Raw genomic sequence first — 27,055 nt, forward strand, 5'->3', positions numbered from 1 at the left:
ACTTTAACTTACAAAGGCTAACTGATTTACACTGGCTTAAACTGAGCTGTACATAGTGACATCATCTAGCAACAGTGACTGTAGGTCCGGTAAGGTGATACCATACTAAAATATATACAAAAAAGCCAAAATAAATTCAATAGTTTTAAGGCCTTTCCTGTTCATCAAACAAATTATAACATATACATTTTAAAAAATGAGGACCAAAAACTTAATTTTTTCAAAACTTGTTTGTTATTTTTTTATTCTGTACTTATTTTTGAACAAAAATATTTATAAAACACCACTCTTCAATTTTTTATACGAAACAACACATTTTTTTAAAGTGATATACCGTACTTGAGTAATTTTTTATTGAAGAGTTACAGAAACTTGGCACTGTGTGTATTTATCCTTTTTTTATTATACTATACTAAACTAGCAATTTTAGCCAACATTACAGACCTCAAGCAAACATCATCATTTATATTCTGGTACTAAACAAAGAAAATAGCCAAGATGCTGGACCGGCGGTTTGACTTTTTCTATATTTGGCCTCATGAAGATAAAAAAGCCAAGTCTGCGAGGTTTAAGTGAAAAAGAATAACTAAAGAACAAAACCCTACATGAGGAAGAAAGAAAGAAAACAATGAAGTTGTCACTTAACCTGGTCATTTTTAATGCCCGTAGGTTGTAGCAAAATAATAATGTGCATTATTTTGGTTTTTCGTTGATTCTCGAAAGTTTACTTTTCCAAGGTGAAAACATCAATTTTTCAAATTCTATAAGTAATAGATGATTTCTTTCATTTTTCTTCTGTTATTTGAATAATCTGAAGCATGGATTTGTAAATAAACTGACAATAAAATATTTTTTTGTTTTAGTTAAATTCCTATTTCACAGAACATTTTGTTATTTAATAAACTATGCTACTATTAATATTTTGTAAACTGCATGCCACAGAGATTTTATTTTCATGGGCAATTTTTTAAATCCATCTAACTCTAGAGGTTAAGTGGAAGAGAGGACTTGTAAATAACTTTCAATTTTATAACTCATTTATTTCTCCAGATGTCCCATGGGCAGATAAAATTTACAATAATTCATAACAGAAATTGACACAACAATTACGCTCAGCCAAATTCCATTGTTAGACATGCACCATTCTAGAAAACCTATTTGTCTGCATGAAAATAAAATTATTATTACTTATTATTTCCATTTCTAATTAATCAGGATGAGAACATACTTAAAATTTACTATATTGTACACATTTCCTAGTTGATTAAATGGTGTATTGAGCTTACTTATTACATTTTAACGATATTCAAAATAAGGTAAATTAAAATATTCTTTAACTCTAAATAATGCCATTTGTGAAAAAGTTGCTTTAACTTAGTTTTAAATATCATCAACTTCTATATAGTATGTGACTGATTTCATTGTATTTCTTTAACTTTTTTTAATTCACAGTTTGAGTATCTTGATTAATAAGATGAATAATTTCTATACATTAAATTCACATACTGAATGGTATATCCAAATAATTTTTATAAACTTTTTCACCCAGATAACAACTCTTACTTTGCCTTAACTATCTGGATTCATAGATGCTTCTTTATTAAAATAGGGGCAATTTGCCATGGAAGAGTGGTTACTCAAATAAAAATAGTATTACTAGTTGACGGCGGCATTCAGACCCTGCATCAGCTCTGTCAACCTATTGTGTCACATCTGGGTTGTGGAGCATTGCTGTATATACAGCCTATTAGCCAGTGTCCATACCTAGTAGCAGCACTGTTGAACAACAATGTCAGTGTTCGCATGCGCAGTAGGCTAGAGCACTCAAAGCAAACAGTGATTAGCTCAATAAGCTGTTCTTGCTCTGAGATGATTTTGAAATAGATGCTGTTGTACAAGTAGTTAACAGGCTAAATTTTGCCAACTAGTACTAGCTTTTTGGTACCACTAGTGTGACAACTAGTTGACTAGCAAACTTTAGCTCAGTCAACCAGCTGTACATCACTATTAGTTCGGAATCATTTCAGTCGGAAAGATAACATCGCCATCAACACGGCAAACTGTTCAAATATTAATTCCTATTTATTTTTATTTTAATTACTTTTAATGCATTTTCTTTTAGAAAAATAAACAAATAATTTAAACCGACTAAAGTAAACATTTACTCTTATTTTGACATACAATACAAAATATGTACCCCACACTCATCTGATACAATGCATTCAATAAAGTAACTCTTCATTCTTTATACATTTACTAGCAGTTAAAAGTAATAATGTTACGGTGAATAACAAAAACAATCTAGGATAGGCTATATGTATTTACGAAATATAACTAACAAAACAGTATAACATTTACTTATTTTTTACTATTTTGAAGGATAAACGAGTCTGACACAAATAAAACACTGCATAACCACTGCAATTGCTGCCATTACAGATGTGCAATATTAGTGTCAGGCGTTACTAACAGGTAATTCAGTGGTAACCTATTACCAGGATACTGTTGTTTCAGCTGGACTGAATAATTTGGTGTTTACATAACGTTTTATGGTGTTGGGTTCTTCTTCTTCTGTGGGGCGGCCTACTGCCATGCACTTAAGTCTCAAGAGACCCCGGAAGTAACATCCCAGGCCATTTGGCAAACAACGAGGCTAAGAATAGAAATATTACACTATGCAATGTTATGATGCGATATAAGTAGGATGCGGATATATACAATGGTTATCGTAAATATATTACTAGTGCCAAAGTTACACATGACCTTTACAAGAACTAACGTGAGCTGAGCTTGAATTTGGGTACTATCTCAAGGGTTGTTATTCCAACAACATAATCTGACATAGGAGAAGTTGGGACGATCTGGGACGTGATATGAGGTTGGTAAAATACTTATCAGAAATGTCCCTGGCCATCAATATAGGCTTGTGTGGCCCACCGCTCACTTCTGGCGAAATAAGAAAAACATCCATCGAGATAGTACCTAAATTCAGGCTCAGATCATATATGAGCACTTGTTGAGGTTAGCCTATCTTACACTTTTTATATTTATAAGTACGTGTGTACAGCCTAATAACTAATAGTAGATATGGATTTATAGTATCCAATAATTGTGTTGTATAGTCAAATTTGAATTAACCATGATTAGGCCTATATATATTTACCGAGATTGGATCCGCTGGTAACATGTTACAAGGCTACAGGAACGTAATTAATGCAATATGTTATTTTGTAATAGATATTGACAAACAACAGTATTTCCCACCTCAAGAAGTCATACTCAAAAACCATAAACATGATTTAACTTTGTTTCAATTACGGTACTTTGGGATTATACCGACCACACCCAGACATGAATCGTTATTTAACATTTTGCTTCTACTGATTACTAGATTAGCGTAGAAGACTATTTCGTCAGTATAAAACAGGAATTGTCTTATCGCAAACCCCTCCCCATCCTCAGACAGAGGTCAAAGTCGAGCGTCTAGTAGATAACGTGATTGCAGAGCCTCGCCGCCCGTTCAGCTGGTGCATCGCTTTGTTGTACTTTCGTGTTTTACCTCTACATTTCTCCAAACACAAAAATTTAACAAAAACAAACATTTACCAAACTAAACTCTTTATTAAAAAAACACTCAAAACTTGTTTTTATTCTTGATCACATTCCGCCACCCAAAATGCGAGTGCCTCCGGCCATCAGCGCGGGCTTCGACAGCACCTTCGGTGCTGCCCCGCGCTGATGTCGACGAAAGAAAAACATCCCTCGAGATAGTACTTATCAGTAAAATATCAAATTCTAGAGGGGCTAATCAGAAATATAAATTGAATTGAAATGGAAAGGCAATTATGTACCGTGCAAATCACGTGATGCCGCGCGGCCTGCCGTAATCAGGATTCTCGAGAAAGATAAGATAACAGCGACAACAATACCGATCACAATACCTGGAAATGCTTGTAAGTTTGTAATTTTGTAATTGAAGAGTTGTTTTTTCGTTCTATCATGTTTGTTTCTATAAATTTCTATTTTTGTGTTCTTCATACTGGTGTGGTCGGTATAATCCCAAAGTACCTCAATTACTTTGGAATAATAATGTCAAACTGAATTACGTTATAGACTTTTAACCCTAGAAGTGGCAATACTAAACTACAACAGTGGTTGGCAAACTCTTTTTGGCCACTTTGCAGACCATTTTTCAAAAATTCACCAAAAATATATATTTTTACTTTAACCTAGTCATGTTGCATACTGATTTCTTCAGAAAGAGTTGAACTTTTATATTGTGGCAAAATAATATGATTTTTTAAAACCTGAATTGGACTTCTTATGTGAAAAAAGATTTAGATTTACCGAACTAAAATTGTAACTTTGACACTTGGTAAAAAATAATAAACACATGATTACAGAAAATTCATGGTACTTTGGGATTATACCGACCACACCCAGACATGAATCGTTATTTGACATTTTGCTTCTACTGATTACTAGATTAGCGTAGAACAATATTTCGTCAATATAAAACAGGAATTGTCTTATCGCAAACCCCTCCCCATCCTCAGACAGAGGTCAAAGTCGAGCGGTCTAGTAGATAACGTGATTGCAGAGTCGCGTCGCTTTGTTGTACTTCCGTGTTTTACCTCTACATTTCTCCACACACAAAAATTCAACAAAAACAAACATTACCAAACTAAAACTAAACTCTTTATTGAAAAAACACTCAAAACTTGTTTTTATTCTTGATCACATTCCGCCACCCAAAATGCGAGTGCCTCCGGCCATCAGCGCGGGCTTCGTAGACCTGATAGGTGGCGAGTGATCATTCATTTTTGTTGAAAGTTTATAGCCTAATTGTTTTTAATGTTATAATTGATATGTAATAACACGTGTTACGATACAATAAATTACGAAAAATATCTATTATATAAAACCTTTGTTCAAACGACTCGAAACGAGTCTTTTTCCACTAAGGGAACATTTTTAAAGACTCAAAACGAGTCTTTGCACAGGTCTACGGTTAAGATTGTATTATAGTGAAGCTATATTTTTTTATATGTCAAAGAAATATATGCATTTTATATTATATAAAATAATATAACTTTGTTTAAAGCAAGTTTGAGCAGCGTAATACTTACAATTACTTAACAGAGTGAACATGTCTGACAGCGTTTAAATCTGAATTCTAACTGATGATTCGATATTATCGATCATTAGAGTTCTGGATGCTTATTATACTGCAGCACATTAAATATTATTGTAATTAATAAGCTAAAACTTAAAGTTAAATCAATAGTAACATCAAACTATTAGATATAAACAATCCTAACATTCGTTCAAAATAGGCCTAACTGAATCAAAAGTGTAGGCCGCTTATTAAAGTCTAGGCTACCCATTCAGAATCATGTTGCAATTTTTCTTGCAACATACTAATAACATTACTATTTTTTTTTATTGTTAACTCCCTTAACTTTTCCGTCTTACAAACCGTGGTGTAATGGCTCTCTAGAAGCCCATGGTCCTTTCGAGATATTTCAGATGGACTTTTTAAGGTAGCCTACATCTATGTTTGTAAGTAGCACCCAGAGCTACTTCCATTTAAAAACAAAATAAAATTTAGAGCTTCTAGAGGCTGACTAACTATTAGTAAGGCATAGGTTTATACAAGCCCACACTCTCCATTTGCGATTAAAAAAGGCCTCTCTGCTAATTTATTAAACCCTAAGACTTATATATTCTTGAGTTAAGTACAGCCATAGACTATAAACTTAAAAATAATGATTTCTCATTCCAGTTGATACTTTGATATTGGTAAAATTTACTTTAACCCATTTACCAAAAACATGGCATTTGAAAGAATTTGAATGACAGCTTCAAGTTAACCTAGCTTTAAAGGGGAGAAAAAGCCATTTGCAATGTAAGCCATCAAAGGGTGAGAAAATAAAAAATAAAACAAGTTGTAGAACAAAGAACAAATTGAAGAGAAATCTATATATCTGACTTTACTTTTCAATCGATGACTTTCTTATAAATCATAGCCTGATAACTCCTACACAGAGAAGGCCTAGAATATGTCTCCAGTATTAAAAACTCACCCTAGCTCCATCTTTCAGCATTTGGGCAAATCCCGGGGCTTTAGGAATGTGTAAAGCCATGATGAAGCAAATTTACTAGTTTTTTTATTTACTATTTCCAAACACAATTTTACGAAACAACTTAGCTACTCGTCTCAACGATGTTCAGTCCCAGAACAAACGGGAACGAAGAACAAGAACTTAGACCTCGGACCTATAATATTATATACTAACAATAAAATTCGGAAATCAGCCAGTGTATCCAATATCAACTAAACATAGTACCCACTCTTTAACATAACTCTACCCACACCGAACCAACGTTAAACTTGTGATGGTTATAATAATTAAGATTCATGATAATGAAAAAAATTAGGGAAAAGCTAAACTACAGAAATCGACAATACTTCAACTAAAAGACCTTAATATCAAACCGCTATAATTGTATATAAGAAAAAGTGGTACAGTATAGTGCTTTAGACAGAAGCAGAGCAGAATCATCAACCCAATATTCGTTATAACAATGATTAAGAATTTCACACTTAGGATTGGAAAAACACACACTTTAGGATTACAAAAACCAAGTACTTTAAAATAGTCTAAGAGAATCCCATCGCCAGCTATTATTTTGTTGCGAGTGATGCATTGTATGGACAATCATGTAATCAATAGCATAAGGTGCTGTGTTACAAAACGATTACTAAATAATTCTTTCAAGACCCATGTGATAGAAACATTCCACTTGTCCATTTTCAGCCATAGTCCAATAACTCATAATAATATGTCGTTTATATCAGGATATTATTTTATGTCTGCAAATGAAGCAGGGACGAGGGAACACTCGAATTGGGATCAAATCTTCTTTTTCCTCTATGTGATGTATTTAACATTTATTCCCTCTTTAACACAATCGATAGACTAAAAATGGGAAATAGTTGAAACTGCGAAGCCACACACACACACACACACACACACACACACACACACACACACACACACACACACACACACACACACACACACACACACACACACACTTGAGGGTGACGCTGTTACTAACAGCACTACTGTGTGCAATTACTTATTTTATGAAAGTGAATTTTTGCTCCACATTTTTCATTAATTTAATGATTATGCGTGTAATCAACACAAGTATATTCAGGTTAAAACTGCAGCCAAGTGTTAGGTTTAGTATGGTTGTAATCCAATTAATTCATCGTAACAATGGAGGTATTTTAACGAGTGATAATCATAAATCGACGCCCTAGTTAGTAGATACCAAAAAACTCAGATTGCAAACGTCTCAATTTTAAATAATGCGTTTAAATTAAAATGTATGTGTAGACGGTACATCGGACCAACCGTCTCAAATGTCTAACGACTAAACGGTCAACTGCAAAGCTTAATTTTAAACGGATTTCCCACTAAATAGACACTAAAAATTTGTTGTAATAATATCAATTCTGTAAAATAAAAGATGTCCTAAAAACCCACGTGTTATGTTGTTTTGTTGTGTTGCACATCATTTTAAAAGTCTAGAAGCTATGTTTACGCTTGTGCGTCTTTCAATTCAACTTTCAAGTCAATAGTACTTTTATTTGCCTTTAATTGCATGCATCAACGCATGTTCCTATTGAAAGAGGTTTCTGTATACACCAGTTAGTGCAACAAACGCAAAGAATTCGACTAACTTAAGTGAACTTATCGTAATTAGTGCGGCTTATTTAGTGATAACAATTACAAAAACAGAAGAGACTATCATGGATGAAGGACTATTAGAAGAAAAGGAACTATCCAATTTTGATTTAAATACGTTTTTATAAAGGTCTTTTTCATAACTTTACCAGAATGTCAAAAGCTAATATAGTTGTGAAAACCTTTAAGCAAATGTATTTCACTCACAATTTAATAGTTCCTTTTCTTCAAATAGCCATTCATCAATGATCTTCTTTCTTCGTTTTCCACTTTGTATCACTAAAAATCATTATCATTAAAAGAACTCCGCAATGTTACTGTTCTTCTTTATTCTAAATGCACTTCTAAACAATATTTTTGTTAAATTTTAACAACTTTACTGCAGCTCTATCTTTTTTCACAAACCTTTCTGTCTGCCTCTAGAATGTGACTATGAAAATTAGCATTAAATTCAAATTGAAATAAGTTTGAATTGATACTTACGATGAATGCACGCGAAATAATGAAAATGTTTTTATGTAATAATAATTAGTTAAATTCCTTCATCCATTACAGTTTTATACGATGACAACTAGTACGATATGTTGCAACTGAAGTCAAATGATATTCAGATCCGTTTCCACTACGTCGCTTGGCGCAAACAAAACTAGTTCAAATTTGGACGAAGTCGTCGCATGAGTAGAGGCGCTACACAGGTGACACCTTAGAGCTATGTAAGTTGGAGCATGATCAAGATCTCCAGATTCCGGTGAGCTAGGGCTTTGATTATAGATCTTACAGAAAGGATCTATAATCAAGGGCTAGGGTGAGAACTACAACTGGAGAATGTATTAATATAAAATCATTGTAACGACTTTATTACTTTATACTTTCCACTCTATATTTTTCTTTTTACTCTATTAACAAAAATAACAGGATAAATTAAAGGACAAAGGGCAGAATGCAGATCTAAAATGAAAACTAGATTTATGAGGCTTTGGACTATTATTTCTGGATGTTGTTCACTTTTAGTATAACTTGCTTAATGTTAATAGTTGGTAGTTTATAACAGTATTAAAATTTAGTTAATGAATTAATAGTCCTCTGTACATTATTTTAGTCCACAAGTAATAAAAAAATGTATAGTATTAATTTATTAAACTGTTAAAAGTCCTGATGAAGGTTTTGATTTTATTCTAGATATTAGTGTTGCATTTAAATAATGGTGAAAATACATAAGCTATCTAGACAAGTTCAAACTTTTCTTAGAACTGGTGTTACAATGAATGATACAGTTCAGTGCATTATTGAGTTGGTAAGTATTTAACTAATATGCCTGTGATAGACACCAATGTTAATAATACTATTACTCACCATTTTTTATATAGTTATGTACATCTAACCAAACAATTGTCACCAGACCATTCCTAATATGAAATAACTGCAAAGAAATTATACCAAATCCAAGTAAGAGGCTCCTGTTTTAAGAGGTACAGTATTGTTACTGATACATATTTATTTAAAATTTTTTGTATAATTGAAAATGGTTAAGAACTTTTAAAATATTGTAATCCGAATTAGTTTTGAACTTAGGCCAGTATGCTGATTATATCATTTTAAAACAGTAATTTTAAATTTAAGTTTCAACCACAATTTTTTTTACAATTAAAACAAGTAACCCTGGAGCTGGCAGCAACATTATTACTGACTGGTGCCGGCAATTGCATTAACATTTTGTATTGTTTGAGATTTATATTTTTAGTTTTTATTTGAAGAATTGTGTTTATTATATTGTGTATATCATTCTCTTCTGTCTAAAATTTATAATAAGATTAGGTAATTACAAGTAATTTGTAAGTCTTTTGTAGCATGGATTAAAAATCTTATAATTGTACAATTACAATAAACAAAAAGGGAAGACCATGACTGGATTTAAACATTGGAATTCAAAGCTAGATACATTTTTTTAAATAACCAAATCTGCATAAATTTAACTAGATTGTAAGAATACATATATTTTGTTTAACTTTTATGCTGTAATATAATAAGCTTGAACTCTGTTTTATTTCATTAGTTAATGATGATTAAAAAACTATCTAGGCTATGTGTATTTATAAAACGTAACAAACAAAAATCGTAACATTTAGTTAATTTTTACTATTTCGAAGGATAAACGTGTCTGACAGCTTGTGACACAAATAAAAAATTTACATCTCCATTGTACTCGTGGCTATTACTCAAATACGTACAAATGATTTTACATAGTTTGCATTAATTTGGAACAATATTGTTGTTCAATACATGAAAAAGAGCTGGCAATAATTAATTGTAAATACCTATAATTAGAATATTTTGTATTTTATATTTTAGGTGATTTTAAATGATAATTTGATAACCAGATTTGATTGTGGTGGTGGCCACTAACCATAGGGCCTACTGCAGTCTCGCAGAGTATATATTTTCAATCTAACTATGATTTTTATGTAACAATTCAAAACTAAACAAATGAACAACATATGAACAAATGAAATTGTATCGAATATAAAAATTAAATGTATACAAAAACGAACCCTTGTATGGAAGAGCAATGGCCATTGCTCATCACATGACTATGAAACCAAAACAATAATTGGTTTCTAACCTCAAATATAGCAAAACTGGTAGTGCTATAGATCATATGATTAAAACAACATATTTTTTGTATTATAATAAGCTTCAGAATTATGTGTAAAACGTTACTGGGCTATATTATGTCACATATGTGCATGTGCGTGTTCGTGTGCCCGTGTAAGTGGTCTAAGTTCAAATTGTCCTATTGTTTATTCATTAAAATACAAAACACAGTTTAACATCAATCATTCCCAATGCACCATGTAGGACGCATGAGGGAATATAGTTGACCATATTAATTTTCTTTTATGCCAATTGTCTTTTAACAGCAGTCTTAAGTTACAGAATCTTCCACAGCTTCCTTTTATAATCATTAAAATTGTAATAAACATAAATACACTATTATTAACAACATTTCTTCTGTTATCAATATTAATAACAAAACAAGAACCATAAACAAAATAATAAATATTCAAAAATATACAGTAATATTCAATAACAATATAAATCAATAGAAATATAACAGTAAAACAGTAAGAATATAACAGTAAAGATAATACCATTATATAATATGAAACAAATATCAATACAATCATAAATTAATATGTATGTATTAATAAACATTATATATATATATATATATATATATATATATATATATATATATATATGTACAAATGCTAACTAACATTTTACTTTGGTTTTTTTCTTTTTCTCAAAGATAATATAATTTCCAAAAAAATATTATAAACCTGTTATAATTGGTTGACCCCATGTTATAAAATCGATGCTTCCTTTTTTTCAATGACTAACAACAAAATTGATATTGACATAAACTGATTGGATATAGTAAATCTATGTTGTTTCAACTCATTGTTTTTTTTTTAATATTTCTAAATGTAAATAACAATAAAATATTTGTATAGCTGTTCAAATGTTAAAATAGTTTTCTCAGTGAATATATAGCTTAATCTATTATTATATTTTGTATTATATATAATAATATGTAAGGCATGCTTTTGATTCATAATTACAACTGGATTTAAAATGGATGGGTAGGTACCCAATATCTAATACATCAAATGCTCTCTGGAATTCCATATAAACAGCTAATGTATATATACTTTTGTCAGTAGATAATATTATATTATTAACATGTTTTTCTATGGCTAAAACCGTACCTCTGTCCTACTGTGAAAATTACTTAGTAACTGCTTCTTAATTACACTTTCAAAAATCTATGCCACAGTGCTTATTTTTACAAATACAGGGCGGTGCAAAGAAAAAAGTGATTGATCAATCTGTCTTATAAATCAGCGCAACTAATGATATTTTAAACTCCATAGGAACTATCCCATGATCCAAAGACGACAAATATACTGTGTAGCAATGGTGCAAAGAGTTTTATATGTCGTTTTATTGTACCAATGCTGATTTCATCAAAACCACAACTGGCTTTTTCTTATATGTTCAATGGTTATTAACAATTCTTCGTAAGTATATTTGAAATTTACAAACAGGTCCTAAAAAATATAATTATTGTTCCCTTTAAACAGGCCAAATCCAAAAACATCATGCTTCAACAACCAAATAATAGTTGTAAAATATGAACTAAATGTGTCAACAACAGTTTTTTATTACATACCACATCTACTAACTTATTGTTAATGTTTATACTGCCTAAAAACTTTTTCTTTCTTTTAATAATTTTTATAATAACATTCCAGTAATTGTTTTAATCACCTTGACACTGATCTATTAATAAAGAAAAATAATTTACCTTTTCCTTTTTAATTTGCTTTGTAACATTTTTAGCATACCTTAAATCTAAATTACTTCTATTGTTATTGTACATAGCAAACAAGTTATTCTTTCTGTTTATTAAAGAAATAGTGTGGTCTGAAATCCACTCCTTTTTCTACTCTTACTATTGTTTTTTGAAAAAACAAGCATTATTATAACAATTATCTTATAAACATTTTGTACACACTTATTCACATTAATTTCATTGCTCCAGTCAGCTAAATTTAAATGTCTACAAAAAAGCTTCTGATCTAAAACCTTAACAAACTCTAATTAATTAAATGTATAACTATTCACAAATAAAGTTAACCTGAGAGCAAAATGATGGGTAATTTCCAGTTTTGTTTAAAATTTTTTTACATTAAATAGTCAATACATGTATCTGTGGTTTTAAACACTCTAATTGGTACATTCACAAAGCTTTGAAATCCATAGAACGAAATTAATTTTAAATAATCCATAGATGAACCCATTTCTTTCATATATTCATATCTCCTATAATTATAGTAGGGTCATTGTTGTATGTAATATATTTATAAAATTATTTTTAAATTCCTTAAATATATATTTACAATTTTGATAGACTCCAAAAAGTGCTATACTTAAAGAGCTATTTTTGAAGGTAACATAAAAATCAATATGAATTATTTCTGCATTACAACATGAGTTGAGCCGGTGCGAGTATTGGAGGCTAGAGTACAAGTAGATAAGGACACCACCTGATTGATTCTTTGTCCTTGGCTAGTATCATGTCATATCCTGCTATCTGGTACTCTTCTTCCCAGCTCTTGATCCACACCTTCATCAATATTGTGTGTGTCTGCGTGTGTGCACACACACTTTAAATCCAAATTTCTTTTAAGTATGTATCATGGTACCTATCCCTAGGAATATTTTTGTCTAAAAGTCTAAGCACATAGTTTATCTTATTTTAGTAAGTCTAAGCATTAGGTCATTTTTATAGCATTTATGTTAGCTAATTTCATTCTCGGGAAGCTTCTGCGAATTTGAGATAATTTTTTTCACATTATGGCATAAATTTACAATATTTCAATAATTATAGAAACCAATTAATTACACATACAAAATGGGTGAAAAGTAACTTATGCCATATGTAATTTTATTACCGTACTGTTAATATTTTATTTGCGTTTGTGCTAACCTCCTTGCTTATGATAGAAACATTAATAACATAAGGTTTAAGTTTTTTTCCTATTGAGCAGGTTTGGAGGTAAGGGGCATGTCAATATTTTCAACTATCATCTCATAATGTGTAACCAATCATTTTAAAGGTCTATGTGAGATAATACATTTTTCAAAAAGAAAATGGAAATTGTACAACAAAGCAAAATAGCAACTCAAAAAGAGAAATTTCCAAAGAAGAAACGTTTACTAAATTAAAGAAATGTTATTTCTTCTTACAGCAATAAATCTTTAGATAACCAAAACTACTTTAACCAAGTATTTCAGAAATTATATTTTGCATTACTTTTCTAGTTATTTATGTTTTATTTATTATTTTTAGTAACACAAATACAAAACATTTAGTTGTTTAAATTAAAAGAAGGGATCTTTGTGGCTATTTTTTTAGTACTTAAAATGTACAAACGTATAGATTTAAGTTTGCTTTATTATGTGAAATGTTATACACATGGTAATTTACTTAATTCAGTGTATCTTAAAATTATATGGCATATTTAAAAAAATGGTTAACTAAATTTAACTTTCTTATTGCTGATAATTTTACATGTGAGCTATGAAAATTGTTACAATTTACTTGTTTTGTATGATTTTAGTAAATAAAAAGCATTTGGTTTTAATGTAAAGTTTATGAAAATATATCGGTCTTGTAAATGTTTGTAAAATTGAAATTTTTGAGGGTTTTTAACATTAAAGTTATTAACAATCACCATGTATGAAAAAAGTTATTTGCGAATAAAAGAATAAGTTTATAGGTTTATCAATGATACATTAAGAGTTTAGTATGTGTTCAAAATTTCACCTGTGTTGCTACTAAAAGGTTATTTTAATAAAACTCTAAAAAAAACCAGACAGGGAAAATTAAGCTTTTTAGAATATTTATTTCTAAAAATGTTTCTTAGTTTTTAATGTGTTCAACAATTTTCTGAAATTTTACGGACTAACTTAAAATCACACTGCATAGATGAGTACATATTAACAAGAATTATTGTTTGAAAGTCAGAAATAAAAGTACAAATTTGTAGAAATCTATGTTTACAATTAACAGTATTAAAGATGTATCATATAACTTAATTTACAGATAAAGTCAGGAACTGAATCATGAATTTAAAACAACTAAATCTTAAAAAGAAAAAAAACGAGGCATATCTTAGTCTTTTATTTCACTTAAAAAATAGAAATTTATGTAACAGTATGTTTTTTTTTATTGAATAAAGAGTGAATGGTGAAAACTCAAAACATGGAATGTGGTTAGTTCTTTCAACTTAATGATTGAATTAAAATAAAATTGTATTAACTTCTTATGCAACATTTGTACAATCTTAGTTCCACAACGTAAAATATTTTGAGAAGATACTATTGAACTTCAACTGAATTTGCTTTCTTAAAAAATTATAGTAAATTTTGAAACTATTCACTCATTTCCGCAATTGTACATTAATTAACAAACAAAATCAAGTAATTTTTGCTTCATTTTATAGAAGTATTATAACAATTACTAATGGTCTAAGTTGCATAGTTATTTGTTTTATTATAAAGAACATAAAGTCTTAAAATTTTAAAGAAAACGTTTTGTCTCATAAGCATACTTTTTATTGGATTTGACATGCAAGGTTCAAAACTCTCTGGATGCTCAGTCAACATCTATCGCTGTTCGAATTGATCTTCACAGTTTCATTTTTCAAGTAGTTGACAATGGACATGGTCTGACAAGGAAGGAGCTTAACATAATTGGAACAAGGTATGTATAATTTTTAAAGTTTTTGACAGTGGACATGGTCTGACAAAGAAGAAGTTTAACATAATTGAAACTACAAGATTTCCTAACATAGTATCATTGACACTAAATTAACTCTTTTAGGACCAGCGGGCTATTATTTACCACACTAGTCTTGCCGAAAATATGAGGGGGCTATCCACAGCCCGCTTTTTGTTTTAGTGTTTATGAGTCATGAAACATTGTAACATCATGGTTTTCTATGCTAGCCTACATCCTATGATCCTTCTGTGTACAAATATCCATGTGGTCATGTTATAGTATAAGTCATCTATATCTTTTTCACATAGCATAACAGTTGTTGAATCACAAATACAAGTGATGGTGCTGTGTGTTTTTTATTCTTATTTTCCAACCAATCAATAAAAAATTTTGTACTCTTATAAAAATAATGTAAGAAACTGAAAAATGTTGTTTTTGGCAGTAAAATTGTCCTTTGATTTTATATTAAACTAACGGTATGAAAGTTAAAATAAAAAAGCAAAGTTTTTCTGATGTTATACTCAATCTAATTATTATTAAATAATAATATATTGTAGACAATTAATTTTATTCTGTATAATAGGATAAAAAATTGAATGCACATATTTTTTAATACAATACTTGTATTTGTAACACATTTGTGTTTTTCCATATTTCCACCTTCATCTTCTGCACTACACCCTTCAGAAAAAAGTAGTCACTTCACAAGTATGTATCAGAAAAAATTATGAAAATCCTTTAGAAATATCATGTTTAAGTTATGGTCAAACACAATTCGAATTAAGTGTGAAATGAATTCAAGAAGTCGATTATTATTATTGTCTGTGAAATTATCAAAAAATATTGAGTATGTGTTCTAGAATATTGGGCTCTATTTTAAACAAATAAAACTTAGTTCACTGAAATCAGTAACTTTAAGTTTTAACTCTGTAGATTCCAGAACCAATATTGATGGCTTACAATCTGTTCTGTCAAACTAAATTGATAACTATTAAGATGGTTTAACAAAATGCACTATAATATACAGTTGAATATTATCATTTGTATGTTTAACCCTCTAGGTTCCAGAGCTGGTCAACCAGATCTGTTCTCCTAACTGATTGTTTCTGGGTCTCACTCAGCATTATCACTAAATATCACCATTTGACCCATCCAACATATATTATCATTGATATTTTTAGGACTCCAGGTGATCAAACAACACAGTGTTGCACGTTAAACATTCCGGTTTAATCTTTTTTAGTAGTAGTTGTAAAAATGGCTTAATTTATATGTAGTGAAAATAAATATTGTATAATTGTGTATTCTTAGAGTATATGATTAGCCTCTTTATTTCAGTAGGAAATAGTTTTATTTTAAAAATGTCTTCATTATTATAATTTTAGTAATGTCTTTTTTAGATACATGACAAACAAATGCCACTCATTAAATGATTTGAAAACAAATATAGAATATTATGGCTTTCGAGGAGAAGCACTTGCTAGTCTTCGTGAATCGTGTAAAGTCCTTGTGGTGATATCCAAACACAGAGGCTGTGACAAGACATATTCAAAGGCAAGGTTCTTTTTGATAATTATCATCAACTATGGCTCTATATTTACCAATTTTGTACTCATAATATACAATACTGGTATCGAATTGTGTACCATATGGATCTCTAGTTTATGTAACCTTTAACTTTTTTTATTTCCCCACAAACCCAATTTTATTTTATTATAAAATATTAGTTGTTTATTTTTGTTTATTTATTAGAAACATCATGAGGATAAAACAGTACATATGGTTTATAAGCTTCAGTAGTGCTAATAGAAAAAATTTTAACACTCTTGAGTATGGGAATAAAAGAAGACCAATTTTAATGGATATATTTATTATATATAAATATATAATAAATATTTATTATATATTTATAATAAATGTCTCCAGTGTTGACAAGATGGCTGACAGTTTGATTAAACTGTAATTTTGTGCTCAACAAGTTTAAGTTTTAATAGTTACTTACTGTGAAATAGTGAGGAGAGTGTGTTAATTTAACTTTTGAATATATAGGAGCTCGTCAATATCAATCAGTTGTAACAGTGCAATGCATTCTTGACCACTTAACTTGACACAATTAAGCTGAGGTTTTCGGGTCAGGTAGGCCTAGATAGTTCATGTAGAAGAGGTCTTATCAGGTCAAGGTCGCCACTAATTGGCGGACCATCTGTGCTTGACATCTGTCTTCTGCTACTTTGTTGATAAACAATACAGACAGCTCTTGTTGAAAAGTTACAGTCTTGTCTTGATAAGTTTTTACAGTGGAACTTTTTAAAATTAAAACTCAATCAGTTTTAGACTGATTTTTGCCAAACTGTTTTTTCTCATATTTTTGAACTTTTATCAGTTAAAAATTAAATATATTTGAAAACAATTTTGAATTGCTAGAACATATATAAATATATTTAAAACATTTTAGGACTGTATGCATCAATGATAACAAGTGTATTATACTGTATGTCTATATTGTGTTTAATGTTCTTAAACAATAACTTATAGTGCTCAAGGATTATTAAGATTAATTTTTAAACCTATTATTTTTAATGCAATGGGTGACACTGAGAGAAAAAACGTAACTAAAGAAAGTCCTACAGTAAAAAAAACGGCAAATTTAATTATGACAAGAAAAAAAGCTTTAAAGGAAAATTTCAACAACCACAGATCGCCGATAGCTGCATTAAAAAATGCTTCCCCAAGTTTAAAACCTAACACAACTCCCTTGGAAAAAATTAAGGAAAAATCCACTGTTGATGTTGACATTCAAACACTTTGCACCTCTGGGACAGATAAAGAATGTCAAACTGATACTAACCTTAGAGATTTAGTTACGGCCAGTGAACTTCTTGGGCCCAATTGGATCTGTGATGAAACTATTAACAAGTATATAAGCCTTATTAACGAGGAAATACTAAGAAATGAGCAAACTACTGTCCTAAATCCCCTTATTATACAAGCAGTCAAACAAGTTGATGAATATAAAGAGTACCTAGATCCTTTTAATATTAAAAGGTATAATTTCCTATTCATGCCCATAAATGATAGCAGACAAATGTTAGCTGGAGGAGGATCACATTGGAGTTTGCTAATTTACAATAAACTAAGGAAAACATTCTTCCATTATGATTCAATGAATAACAAAAATCAAGCTGATGCGGAAATTGTAGCTTCAAAAATATTGAAGTATATAACAGGAAGTAGTGAAAATCTAGCAGTTGAAAAGGTCAAAGGTCCTCAACAAAACAATGCAATTGACTGTGGGATTTTTATGCTGTTGGCAATTGAACAGTTAGTAGCTGGCTATTTAGCAAAGAAGGAGCTAAATTTAAGTTCTTTAGTGTACAAAAAAATTACAAATAAGGAAATAATACAGAAGAGAGCAATGTTAGCCTACATATTGAACAATAGATATAAAATGAATGATGAATTGCTTTCCCTGCTAGTTGCTCCTGAGGAAAATGAGATGCAGAATTGTATCACAGAAGTAAAACAAAATTCACATTTGAATGAAGGAATTGAAGTAAAGAGAAAAGCTCCACGTACGAAAGAAAAAAGTGAAAGTAACGCTTCAAACAGAAAAAAATCAGCAAAAAGAATTTTGATACAACAAACCATGAGGAAGTGCAGGCTGGACCAGTCAAAGAACCAAGATCTAGAATTACTGTTTTTGGTGACAGCCACACAAAAAATTGTGTTCCACTGCTAGAAAAGATGTTTAGTCACAGGGAAGCTCTAGTTAGTGGAAATGTGTATCCTGGAGCACCTCTATCACATGTTTACAAGAATATTGAAGACACAATTTCCCATCAAAATTACAGTAAAAATGATGTGATTGTGATAGTAGGTGGCACTAACAGTATAGATAACGAAGAAAAAAAGATTGAGCAGCTCTTAATCTCATTGCTTAAAAAAACTAGTGAAACAAATGTGGTTCTAACAACTATACCTCATCGCTACGATCAGCCTCAAATGAATCAGAAAATACAAAATGAAAACAAAAAAATATACAAAATTGCTGAAAGTCAGAAGATTTCTTTTATTCCCATCAACAACCTACTGACACGTGAACAGTACACAAAACATGGTTTACACCTAAACAAACAAGGCAAAGATGTCCTTTGTATAGCAATAGCCCTTCATGCATCAATAGCACTCAGCTCTACAGTAACAAAGAAGACTTGTGATAAAATTTCAACCACCCAACCAGATTTGAACGTAACATTAGATTCCACTTCCCAACAAAATAACAAGCTCAACTTAACATTTGATACCTGTGATAAGAATCGACAATTTAAAGGTTTTACAACCCCTTCCACAGGAAAGCTGAAGGTATTTCAAAGTTTCATCAAAGAAACTGAGGAACAGCCTATATCAGTGGATGAAATAAAAATGACTACGGTTTTTAAAGAGTTCCATAATGATGATTCCATTGCTTTTGCTTACAGTATATCAGCAGATCTTGAAAGTGACAGAAATATGACTGCTGGTGTGGCGGTAGCCTTCAGGGAAGAATTTGGTAGGCCAAAACGTACGGATGTAATAAGCAATCACTTAGCTTATCAAAAAGCATTGGGCGGCGCCAGTGTATACAGCTTGATTACAAAGTTAAAATACAATGATAAACCAACTGCTTTGGACTATGATCTGGCATTTGAACAGCTGACGGAAGATTTTAAAAGAAGAGGTCTAAAAAAGCTTGTTTGCTCTGCCATTGGGTGTGTCAGGGATCTGATTTCTCCAAATCAGTTTATATCAAACTTAACTAAATTTCAACATGCTACTGGTGCAACCATAAAAATAGTGACCTACCCTCAATATTCTAAAAGGACTCTGTGGAATGGACTATCACATCACTCTTTTGTTAGGCATCTTAAAAACATCATCCTTGTTCAACACCTTCAGAACACTTCACCTGTCAGTGATCAAGACCGAACTTTAATCCCTGCCTCACCAGCCCTAATCGATGACTCCTTAGACTCTAAACCCACATCTCATCCACATTCTGAAGAGCAAACTTCAACCAATCAACAGGACACTGCTTTTTTAAGGGATCTAAGCCTGTTTCCACCATTGTAACAGACTTGGAAAATATTTCAGACAGCCCTCAAATTAAATGCTCCATATTCCACCAAAATGTCCACCTAAGTTCAAAAATTGAAATTTTAAAACTAAATCTGATTGAAATAAAACCTGACGTCTTAGCTCTGTCAGAGCATAAAATGTCTGAACCGGAGCTTTCTTTATTACATATTTCTGAATACCAGTTAAACTCCTATTTTACAAGATCTTCCTTTTCAGGGGGCGGAGTAATGATTTTAGTAGATAAAAATATTAAATGCAAAAGAGTTTTAATGCCTTCTGTTCAATCATTATTAATCGAAAAAGAATTTGAGTGCTGTCTGTCTGAAATTTCTTTGCCTAATTTTACATTTGTTTTAGGATGTATCTATAGATCACCCTTACAAAACCTTGTTGACGGATTTCTGTCTAAATTTGAAGCAATGTGTAGTATCTTAACCCATAAGTACAAACATATAATTTTAGTAGGAGATTATAACATTAATATTTTAAAAAGGGATAGACTATATTACAAATTTATTAGTATTTTGAAATTATATAACTTAACCTACAGAGTTAACTTTCCAACTCGAGTATATATGGGGGCAGAGAGTGCTATTGACAATATTGTAAGTAACATTAAAGATAAAGAATGTAAGGTAACAGGACTAATAACACATATCTCAGACCATGATACTCAACTCTTTGAAATATTTGGTTTAGTAAACAATAGTAGGAAAATCTTAAAGAAATACTGTAGGAAATTTACACAGAATAATATAGACCTTTTCTTGAATAATCTGTATGGAGAGTCTTCTTGGTTGAATGTTTATCAGGCACCAGTAGATTCTAAGTATAATCAATTTTCTGACACCTTTTTTTACCATTTTAACAACTGTTTTCCCAAAATTATTACTTCGTTGAGGGAAGGTGATACAAACCAATGGATGACAGATTAGATAAGATTAAAAAAGGATAACATCTTTCAGTTAGAAAAAAGGTTTAGACAAAATAAAGATGAAAAATTAAAGATAGTTATTAAAAACCAGAAAAAGGATTTAAAATCATGCATAGAGAGGGACAAAAAACAATTCTTTGACAGTAAAATTAAAAATTTTGGAAATAGCGCTAAAATTGTATGGGACTTAATAAAATTACAAGTAAAAAAACAATCAAATCAAAATTCAAACATTAAAATTGACTATAATGGTAAAACAATAGCTGATCCTATTGAAATAAGTAATACGTTTAATAATTTTTTTGTTTCAGTAGTTGATCATTTAGTACTACCTAAAATCGATAAGGATAATAAAAAGTGTAATTTTTATGATCCTGTAAAAAACAGATTCAAGTTTAGCTCAGTAAGTGAAAAAGAACTAGTAAAATTAATAAATTCTTTTGAAAATAAACTATCAACAGGTCATGATGATATTTCAATCAATATTATTAAACAAATTTTGCCTACAATAATAAAACCTTTAACTCATTTAATAAACTCATCTTTAATCTCTGGTAATTTTCCTGATAAATTAAAGATAGCAAAAGTAATCCCAATCTTTAAAAAGGGTGAAGTTAATGATCCCTCATGCTACCGCCCGATTTCACTGCTTCCAGTATTCTCTAAAGTGTATGAAAAGGTGGTTTATACTCAACTAGTTAGTTATTTGGTTGAGTGTGAATTATTTGACAAAGAGCAACATGGGTTTCAGGCAGGGAAATCTACAATAACAGCTGGGATTGAATTTATTAATTCTATAATAGACTCAGTAGATAAAGGTGAGAAAATTGTAGGAATCTTTCTAGATCTTAGTAGGGCTTTTGACAGCGTGTCACACGAAGAATTGTTAAAAACCTTATCAATGTTAGGTATTCATGGTAAAGAGTTAAATTGGTTTGAGTCATACTTGAAAAATCGACAACAATACGTTGAAATTGAAAATGCAGTGTCCAATATACATGATCAATATGTTTACATCAAAAAATTTAGCTCAGAAAGGTTAATTATCCCACATGGTTTCCCTCAGGGATCTATTCTGGGCCCATTATTATTTTTGTGCTACATACGAGGCTTACCACGATTGATCCTTAAGAACAGTACTATTTGCTTGTATGTAGACGATTCTAATGTAACAGTGTCGGGAAAATCAAAGGAAAGATTAGAGGAATCATCTTTTATTTCACTCTCAATAGTCAAAGAATTTTTTGACAGCAAAAATCTTTTAATAAACTCAAATAAAACAAACTTCATCTCATTCTGTACTAAGCAAAATCGAAGTAATATAGAGCCAACTATTTTATTAAGTGAAATGCCACTAAAACAAGTAGAGCATACCACATTTTTAGGCCTCAAAATTGACCAAAACCTTAGTTGGGATAAACACATAGACCATGTAATAAACAAAACCTCTTCTGGGTTATATGCATTAAGACAAATGTCTAAAATATGCAACTTAAACACTTTAAAAACAATATATTATGCTATGGTTCATTCACACTTGGCTTACGGTATAAGTGTGTATGGTTCTACAACAAAGAGTAATCTAGACAGGTTACTTCTTCAACAAAAAAGGGCAATTAGGATAATATATAACTTAAAAAGAGATGAATCAGTCAAGCATCTTTTTGTAGAAATAGCGATACCAACAGTCATTGGACTGTATATATTGGAAACTGTTAGCTATACAAAAAATTTGCATATCCCTCTCAAATTCCCAGTAGACATGATCATGATACTCGAGTACACAGGCAAGTGGAACGGCATAATTTGGAGTTCTACAAAAAAAAACCACGTTCATAGGGACAAAACTACTATATCACCTTCCCAGAAGCTTTTTACTGGAGCAAAGTAATGAGAAATTTAGGAAAAAATTAAAGGAGTCTTTGATTAAATTAGCTCCCTACTCCCTGGAAGAATTTTGGGAAGCAGATTTAGAATAAGAATTCACTTAATAATTTTATTTAATTATTATCAGTTGTATTAGTTTATAAAGTGTAAATTTAGAATAGATTTTTACTGTAAATACTTTGATTGATCACATATTTACTTGTTCTTTATGTATTCTTAGTGTAAATCTTCTTTTTTTAGTTCTAGAATAATTTATTTCTTTATATGCTACAATAGTACTTGTTTTTTGTTGCATTGTTGTTAGCATGTTGTAACAGGGACAACTAATTTAGATTTTATTTTTAACTTTAAAGACATTTTTTGTAAATAACACATCAATCTGAGCATTTTAAGCAATAATAGTCTTTTTTACTACCAATGATGGTCCATATTGTAATTTGTTTTTTGACTATTTAATAATTGTATTTTAATTATAAAACTTCTGACACTATTCAATGTATCATATGTACATTATTAATGAATAAAGGATGTTTTTAATTTGAATATTAAAATTTGTAACTACAGAATTATTTTTCTATGACACGTATTGAAATTTGTTGTCTTATTCAGTGAAATGAATAAAAAGTAATGTATAAATGTTTTGCCTCCTGAATTGATATTTGAATATTAAATTAATAAGGTAACATGCCTGTAAACACCAATCCAACGTTTTTATGTCAATGTTGACTAGTTTTGGGAGCACTGTTCCATTATCAAATCATTTTGTCAAATCGTTAAAAATCAAACTGTTAAAAGAAATAAAATGACATTCAACAAAATAACTAAATAAAGAAACAGACAAGGACGAAGACATATCTCAGTGAAGATTTGGATTATAATTTAGGTACGGTCTACCATACACATACTAAATTTTAATAAAATTTCTTCATTGACTTGAGTGACTCTGTGCATGTTTGTTTCTTTAATTAGTTATTTGTGTCGAATGTCATTTTATTTATAACAAAATGTTTGATTTTTAATGGTTTGATGACATGATTTGATAATGGGACAGTTTTCTCAAAACCAGTTATCATAGACATAGAAATGTTGGATTGGCAATACAAATTTATGTTTATTAAATTTACTATAAAAAGTAGTTATTGTTATTTTTTTTAATTCCAACTAGGCTTGATGAGAATAAAGCTTAGTAGTAACAACCTAGTTGTGTTAGTTGTAGCTTACATTTTTCTAGACATGATAGAAACAATTTAAATTTTCAAAGAATGAAGATAAGTTGCTGATTCTTCAGTGAAATAAAAAACAAGACAAGGAGCCTCTAATGAGGCTATTTTATGTTAGGTTCACTGAGGACAAGAAGATAAGGAAACCCCTCATGTTACTTAAAAGAACCTTTGCCCTGCTTCCGGAGTGATAGGATATTCAGGATGTGTAAGGTTGGGGTTAGGAGCCACTTACTGGCAAGATCCCATAAGGAGCAAAAACGGGCACTATATCAATCTTGTCACCTTGGAAGAAGGGGAGGCTAGCTCTGAGGCAGCCTCTTCCGTCTAAGCGGGCAAGGGAAGCCATCCATGCTCCCTCGTGTTTAAGCTTTAAAATTAATTAACAGTAAGAGAACTCCACCTTTTCCAACAGTCATTCACAGCAGTAAACCAGACCAGTTTATTTTACACCAATATTCAACATTTGGAGTTAGTGATGTGTCGCTCCTGGGCATACATTGGTTTGCCCAAATTTATGTGGCACATTGATCTTTGCTGTACCCAAAATAGATTCTAGTAGCAGGTGTAATACAGCCAGAAATTAACATTCGTAGGGCTTAAGGACACCAAGAAAACTGATCCATCCAGTATTCTAAGTTATTTATTTTACAGAAATATCAGTCATCAATTGTTTGTTAAACCTAATACATACTTTTAGTTGACATTATATATGATTGTAACAAGTTTGAATAACAAACAATAATTTATAACATTATACCAAAGACTTCGCTTTCTAATAATAACTAATAAATATTGTGTCATATAATTAATGATATCTAAAGTAAACAAATACATACTAAGAAATAAAATCAAGGACATACCAAAGTATTGCTAACGCCTTAAACATAAAGATGCAGAACAGTTCATATAAACAACTTTAAAAATGTAATTTTGTGATTTTACAGTAAGAAACTCATCAATAGATCTTATGTATTAATGCTGACTACCTGTAACATTAGAGGTATGTTACAAGGTAACATTGAGTAAGCTTGAAATGTATTGTAGTTACACCTTCATTTCAAAGCAAATAGACAACTGTAAAGTGATGAAGTCGTCCATTTCTACTTGAAAATAGTATTTCTTGTCCTCTTAGCCCTTAATAGTAGAAAATAAAAAAAAATAAAAGACATGTCTGGGGAATGGGCAGAGTAAGACTAAAAGGAATACTAATGCTTTTTAAACACTTGATTATGATTTATTTTCTTTAGGTATTCCGAGCTGATAAAGAAATCCACAGTGCCAGTGTTGCTGTCCATAACCGTATGTGTAATGGAACAACAGTCATTGTTCAAGACTTCCTGTACAATTTCCCTGTCAGGAGAGCTAGGATACAGCCTGCTATTGAACTTGAAAATATAAGACATGCCCTGTTGGCTCTTTCAATCATTAATCATCAGGTACTTGAATAATAGTAACATTCAATAATGGCTCTAAAACAATAATGCAGAGAAGTATAAAGAGAGAAATTTAAAAACTGATCTGATTGGCTAGAATTCCAGTCAAGTGATTCTGAGAAATCATTATTATAATATACTGAAATTGTTATTTTGTAATTGGTGATTCTTATTCAATATACACATATGTTAGAGTTTACAGTATTGTTGATTTTATTGATCTACTACAGTTCCCAAATTACAAATTACTACAGATTACAAATTTTTGTAAATCTTGATAAAGGATCTACAATATAATGTGATATGTGCAGAGGAGATATAGTGGGCAGGTACAAAAATACAAACAAATTGGTATTATGATGTGTTAACAAGTATTGCACAAGAATGTAGTATGTCACAAATGTAAAATATATAGAGTAATTTAGAGTTAAAATGTTGTAATTGGCTGAGGTTCAGCCATGTCTATCACTCATGGGTAGTGTTGCTGCAAAATGTCTTGACACGATATCTTGAGAAAAAATTGAGATATGGACAAAATTTTGCATGAAGCTTCATTTCCATATAGACAACATTGAGTTTGATGATTGTTCATGCCCCTCCATCATATTTGGAGTGTTAAAGCAGTTTAACTTTTAATAGATATCACACACAGATAATACAGAATATCTCAGGGAGCTTGCAAATTTCCTCTTCTGCCTGCCTATATTATGTTTGTCACAGAATATCTCGAGAACTAACTTTCTAACGTGAAGATTTGCAGGTAACTTCATTTTCATATAAAGAAGGTTGAGTTTGTTGATGATTCATGTACATCAATGTGTGATTTGGCTGAATTTTAATAAAACCTATAACTCAGAAGGATATCTCTAAAACGAATTGAGTTCTGGACTTAAAGTCGTGCATGTTTATTAAAAACCTGACGGGGACGTTTTAAAATCAAATCGTTGTCTGTCTATTTGTGTGATAACTCTTAATAAAAAAGGTTCTATGGACTTGAAACTTGGTCTACAAAATCCTCTTAGTGCTAGAAAAAATTGTACTGATTTCGGGGATATACGAGGTCAAAATTAAAAGTAAAAAGAAAATGTAACTTTGTTCCATTGGTCTTTTGCGTACAATAACCATGATGGCAACAATAAAATCCCAGAACCAAGAGATTTGGACATAAACTGATTAGGTTACAATCATATGACATTTTATCAAGCGACATACAAACACATGAAATGAAGTCATTTGTTACATTGGTTGGTAAGACTTTTGTTATGTTTTGTCAGATCATCAATACTATATTGATACTGTATTGGTTTATTTCTACATAAATAAAGAATAGGCTACAATGATGATGCATGTCT

The 27,055-nt window shown here is 30.6% G+C and overlaps 2 protein-coding genes across 4 annotated transcripts in view; one reads left to right on the forward strand and one right to left on the reverse strand.

The window, feature by feature from the left end:
• The window catches only part of LOC124360435 (T-complex protein 1 subunit theta), a 47,302-nt gene extending 41,029 nt beyond the window's left edge, over window positions 1-6,273 (reverse strand). Inside the window, exon 1 of the mRNA XM_046814068.1 lies at window positions 6,087-6,273. Within this exon, the coding sequence (XP_046670024.1) occupies window positions 6,087-6,146 (60 nt within the window). The 5' untranslated portion in view covers window positions 6,147-6,273. The remainder of the gene's footprint in view (window positions 1-6,086) is intronic.
• Window positions 6,274-8,778: 2,505 nt separating this feature from the next.
• LOC124360436 (DNA mismatch repair protein MLH3-like) overlaps window positions 8,779-27,055 on the forward strand; it is a 40,113-nt gene continuing 21,836 nt past the window's right edge. Inside the window, exons 1-4 of one of the 3 annotated variants that reach the window (XM_046814070.1) lie at window positions 8,779-9,054; window positions 14,966-15,093; window positions 16,512-16,665; window positions 25,518-25,706. In XM_046814070.1, coding sequence (XP_046670026.1) covers window positions 8,962-9,054; window positions 14,966-15,093; window positions 16,512-16,665; window positions 25,518-25,706 — 564 coding nt within the window. In that variant the 5' untranslated portion in view covers window positions 8,779-8,961. The remainder of the gene's footprint in view (window positions 9,055-14,965; window positions 15,094-16,511; window positions 16,666-25,517; window positions 25,707-27,055) is intronic. The other 2 variants (XM_046814069.1, XM_046814071.1) reach the window with 2 other exon arrangements.

This window comes from Homalodisca vitripennis, chromosome 4 (genome assembly GCF_021130785.1).
Source record: "Homalodisca vitripennis isolate AUS2020 chromosome 4, UT_GWSS_2.1, whole genome shotgun sequence".
Classification (NCBI taxonomy): Eukaryota; Metazoa; Arthropoda; class Insecta; order Hemiptera; family Cicadellidae; genus Homalodisca; species Homalodisca vitripennis.